Below are 4,432 nucleotides of genomic sequence, written 5' to 3' on the forward strand. Positions count from 1 at the left end.
AACTGATAAAACAAGTTAAAAAAAAAGAGACTTTTCCATTTGATTACATTTTGTATGATGGATTATGCAGAAAAAGTAGAATTGGGCTGAAAGCTTTATCACCTCTTCAGGTTGTAAATCGTGTTTTTAAAAAGTAACTAAGTAACTAAGTAATTAATTACTTTTGAAAATAAGTAATCAGTAAAGTAACGGGATTAGTTTTTTGGGGGAGTAATCAGTAATTAGTTACTGATCAGTAATCAGTAATTAGTTACTGATTACTTTTTTCAAGTAACTTGACCAACACTGGTTGCGAGTGATGACGTCAGAAGAGTAATTCTGGCTCCTGATGGTGTTCTTATAGATGACGTAGCTGTTGTTGGTCTGCAGGGTCACATAATCAGATACTAAGCAAGTTCTTCATTGTTTCATCTTTAACATCTGATACTCTTTAAGATGTTGACTGACTGGTATAAACTTCAGATGACCAAAAATTTTAGAATTCACAGAGATCAAAGCTTAAACAGCAGGAGATGAAACCCACCGTGACCACCGTCCCACATCTGTTGCTGCTGTTGAAGCTGAAGGTCACCATGTGGGTGAGCTCGTCCACCTGACCCCTGCAGGTCGGGTAGTTGAGCTGTAAAGCAGAGTAATTGATGTGTTTGTCCTCCAGGAGACAACCGACCAGAGTGACTGAAGCAGAGTCCTGCATGCAGACCGTTGCATCACCTGAACGTCACAATATCAGTCAGAAAAATCACAATTAGAAGCTTTCCTCCATTATTCAGCCCTGTTGTCATGGTGATGTCACAACTGTCGTACCCAAAGAGTTGATTTCTTGGTACTTGGAGGCAAAAATGGCCCGACAGAAGCAGCGGGTGTCACCACCGACCGTCTTCTCACCACAGAACTCGTGATCGCTGCAGGTCCTGTCCTGACAGAAGGCCTCAGAGGCTACAGAGGAACACACTGATGTATTATCCTGAAAACGTGGGAGCTCTAAAAATCCACAGTTCAGGTCTTTAACAAAGGAGAGCTTATTAATGTCTTATTAAGGTCTTACAGCAGCCGGTCTTTGATGTCCAGCCATCCTGAGCGTGGTTGTGTAGACTGCAGGCTCTGGCGTAGGCCTTCAGGAACTGACAGTTGAGTCCGTCCACTGCAGGATATTTACACAAAGTGTTGGTGCAGGCGGTTATGTAGGGCTCTGGGTCAATGTCACTGTTACAGGAGGAGAAGGGCGCCTCCTTCAGGAGATTACAGCTGTACCACAGACAGAAGAAGAAGTTGAAGATAATAAAATGATAATCTGTAATCAGATGTGTTTATCTTCTATCTGTGCTGCAGTTACATGTGATGTACCACAGAGATCAAGGTACAACACAGATGTTTCCTGCCTTGTGGATCAGTCTGCTCACCGTTCAGTCACACTGGTGCAGTCGATCGTGGTGTCAGCAGGCTCACTGTACTGCATCTCACAGCTAGGGGGCGACAAACAACAAAGTTCAGGCTCATTCATACAAACAGAATATCTGCAACATCAGCAGCAGCAGCAGTCAGAGGGACTCTGAGCTTGTGATGAGGTCTTACCTGGTGGAGCTGTACTCAGAGAGCCTCAGGTCACTCAGAGACCTGCTGGAGTTTCCACACAGACCCTCCACAGATGAACCAGCAGGTCCTGCACAGGATCAGGACAGAATGAGTCAGATCAGCATCAATATTCAAACTGGACAAACACAGAAGAATAAATAACAGCACAGTTTACAGTTTACGTTACATGAATTAAACTTTATCTTCTGTACCTTCTAAGAGGATCTGTGCGGTGTAGCCGTCAAAGAAGACAGAAATGTTGAGGTTGGAGAGCGACAGCTTGGCAGTGACTCCAGTTTGGTCCTGAGAGAGCTGCACACCATGAACCAGCTGAGGCAAACTTTCAAGGGTCAACATGAAGTTGTCCAGCTGCATCACAGCAGAGACAAAGTGGAGGAAACACTGAGTGAAACATGTCAAACACACAAACAGGCTGATTTCACAGCAACAGCTCTGAAAGAACTGCTTCTAACAGCCCTGAGAAGAACGATGCGAGGAAACACAGCAGTTTCTTTGCATAACCTAAACTTGCACCACTGACCAACAATCGACCGAATTGTTATGACCATTAATTAATTGCCATGAGCACCATTGAGAATCGAGGAATGGCTGCAACAATGTACATGGCAATATGGTTAAAGATGTACCCTTAGCTTGCCTGACGCAGCTTACCCAAACTCTCCCGCCTTGTTCCAGGTGAATATGAACACCTGGCCCATCTAGACGCAGTATCACGCGTTCCAAAAAGCTCACATCTTCACGACGGCGGTCTCTGAAATTTGCCACGAGGTACAGGTTTGGGATTGACGGAATAGAAACCAGAGAGTAAGCACACCGATCCTTGATGAAGTTGAGTTGGCCGTGGACGTTGATGACAGTTGGGCCAGTCACAGTACAGGTGGTGTCCACTACACAGCTGATGGAAGCAAAGAAGAAAACAATCAACCACTAACCTCATAAGCCGCTGATGAGGAAGAGACCAAATACACAAAATAAAAAAAATTAATTAAATTACATTAAAAAAAATCCCTTAATGCATCAGATCTTTCTTTTAAATATAAATGGGGTTATATTCACGTGTTGTTTCCTTGACAACGCTCCAGTGGACCACAGCCAATGGTTTCAAGGACTGCAGTTTCAGAGCAGGTGAGTTTGGAGCAGGTTTCTGGATCAGCGCTCACCACAGTGTCAGGTTCATATGCAATACCTGAGAAGTGATGGACGGTTTACTTTAGTTTAAAAACCAACAAGAGCAAGCAGAAAGGCACAGCACTCCCTGTAACATCCCAGAGTCAAAGTAATGAGCCTGAGATTCACCAACCTAAGTGTCTGCATCCACTGATATCTTGTATTGTATTCTTGTACACTGTAGTCACCTTGATACCACTGATGTAAACTTCCAAGTCCTAAGCAGAACCGCACAAAACTCATGTTACACAGCAAAATCTCCAGTGTTAAATTAACACTGGAGAGTGTCTATATGGGTGCACACCTCTGAGTGTTAAATACAACACTATTGAGTGTTAAATTAACACTTTGACAGTGTTATATGTTTAAAAGTAACCTAGTCAGTTTTGAAGATTAACAATGGCTAACACTGAGCAGTGCTGATTTTCTAACACTGGAAAATAACTCAAAATGTTAGAAATATTTTGCATTATTCTCCTGAATTAGAAGAAGGTGATAACTATTGCATTTGTTAAACTGATTTGCATTGCATTAGACTGCTGATTTATTGTGAATGAATGATATTGTTTTATGATGCATTATACTGCTGAGTTATAAGAAATACTGTTCGCAGAAAGTCATCGCCTTATTTGTCTGATTAGAAGAGAACAGAATATACTGGAGTTTTCTGCCCCATCTCAGCAGGAGGCCGTAGCTTAGGTGCTGTGTGAGAGAACGAATGTGAATCTCTCAGGCCTGAGAGATTGAACTTTAAAGCGCTATAAAATATTCTTACTGAAAACAGTCGCAAAGTATTTTTCTCCATGATTATAATGGGCTTGGGAGAAAGATGGGACATTGATCACATGAGAAGTCCTGAGCCTAAAAGGATTGCAGCGAGTCAATCCAGTCCAAAAAAAACACAAGGAACTGTTTTCCTTTAAAATGATGACGTCATCTTGCTGGTGATGGAGGCTCGAATAGGTTGCGCGTGAGACTCCATTATCAGCAATATCTGGTATGAATGTGTGTGGATGTATGCATGTGACTGGACTGTGATGGACTGACGACTAAAAGTTTTAACTGACTTGATACTGAGACAAAAACGGTACCGACTTTAGGATTAGTAAATGTCCACAAACAATTCACCCAGCCTGTAAAAGAAGGGTGGATGTTTTGTCTTGCTTCGTTTTGTTTTTGCAGGAACAGAAGGATGACAGAGACTAAAGGGGGAGGCTGTAGCTTCACATGAGTGTGAAATGCAGACTTAACCCTTTGGTTGCTAATTTTGAGTTACTGATGTTTGCATTAAGAAAATTGTGTTTTAGTAGCTCTGTTTTAATTAATGTATCACATTATATTGTTGGGAATGTTAAATGCTAAAGTGAAGAAAAGGTTTGATTTCACTCATGACTGAACGTGTTATTATTAACCATAGCAGGCCACTGTAAAGAGTCAATTAACTTTTATAGAGGAAAAAAAAAAAAGCCAAAAAACCCTCTATTGAGGTCTGTGAATAACAGGGGAATGATAGACTTGTCACACTCAAAATGGAGATATGTAATAATAAACACTGGTCCCCGTCTTTTAGGTCCCTTCATTGAAATAGTCAATAATTCAGAAAAGTACAGATATAACCGACAGGGGCATGTGCTGAGGGGTGGTGCTGCACAAGAACAAGAGCAAAATAAAG

The 4,432-nt window shown here is 41.8% G+C and overlaps 1 protein-coding gene across 1 annotated transcript; it reads right to left on the reverse strand.

Annotated features, from left to right (window-relative positions):
• Nucleotides 1-225: 225 nt before the first annotated feature.
• LOC147334435 (alpha-tectorin-like) lies at nucleotides 226-3,003 on the reverse strand. The gene is made up of 10 exons (XM_086285926.1): nucleotides 2,949-3,003; nucleotides 2,650-2,779; nucleotides 2,245-2,488; nucleotides 1,785-1,941; nucleotides 1,573-1,660; nucleotides 1,401-1,463; nucleotides 1,046-1,245; nucleotides 805-936; nucleotides 524-711; nucleotides 226-363 (listed from the first exon to the last, which is right to left on the reverse strand). Exons 1-10 carry the CDS (start codon nucleotides 3,001-3,003, stop codon nucleotides 247-249), a joined length of 1,374 nt encoding a protein of 457 aa, XP_086142052.1. The 3' UTR covers nucleotides 226-246.
• Nucleotides 3,004-4,432: the final 1,429 nt, after the last annotated feature.

This window comes from Aulonocara sp. 'chitande type north' Nkhata Bay, linkage group LG3 (genome assembly GCF_057382095.1).
Source record: "Aulonocara sp. 'chitande type north' Nkhata Bay isolate Kocher_YH1m ecotype deep benthic linkage group LG3, A_spYH_male_GT1.1, whole genome shotgun sequence".
NCBI lineage: Eukaryota > Metazoa > Chordata > Actinopteri > Cichliformes > Cichlidae > Aulonocara > Aulonocara sp. 'chitande type north' Nkhata Bay.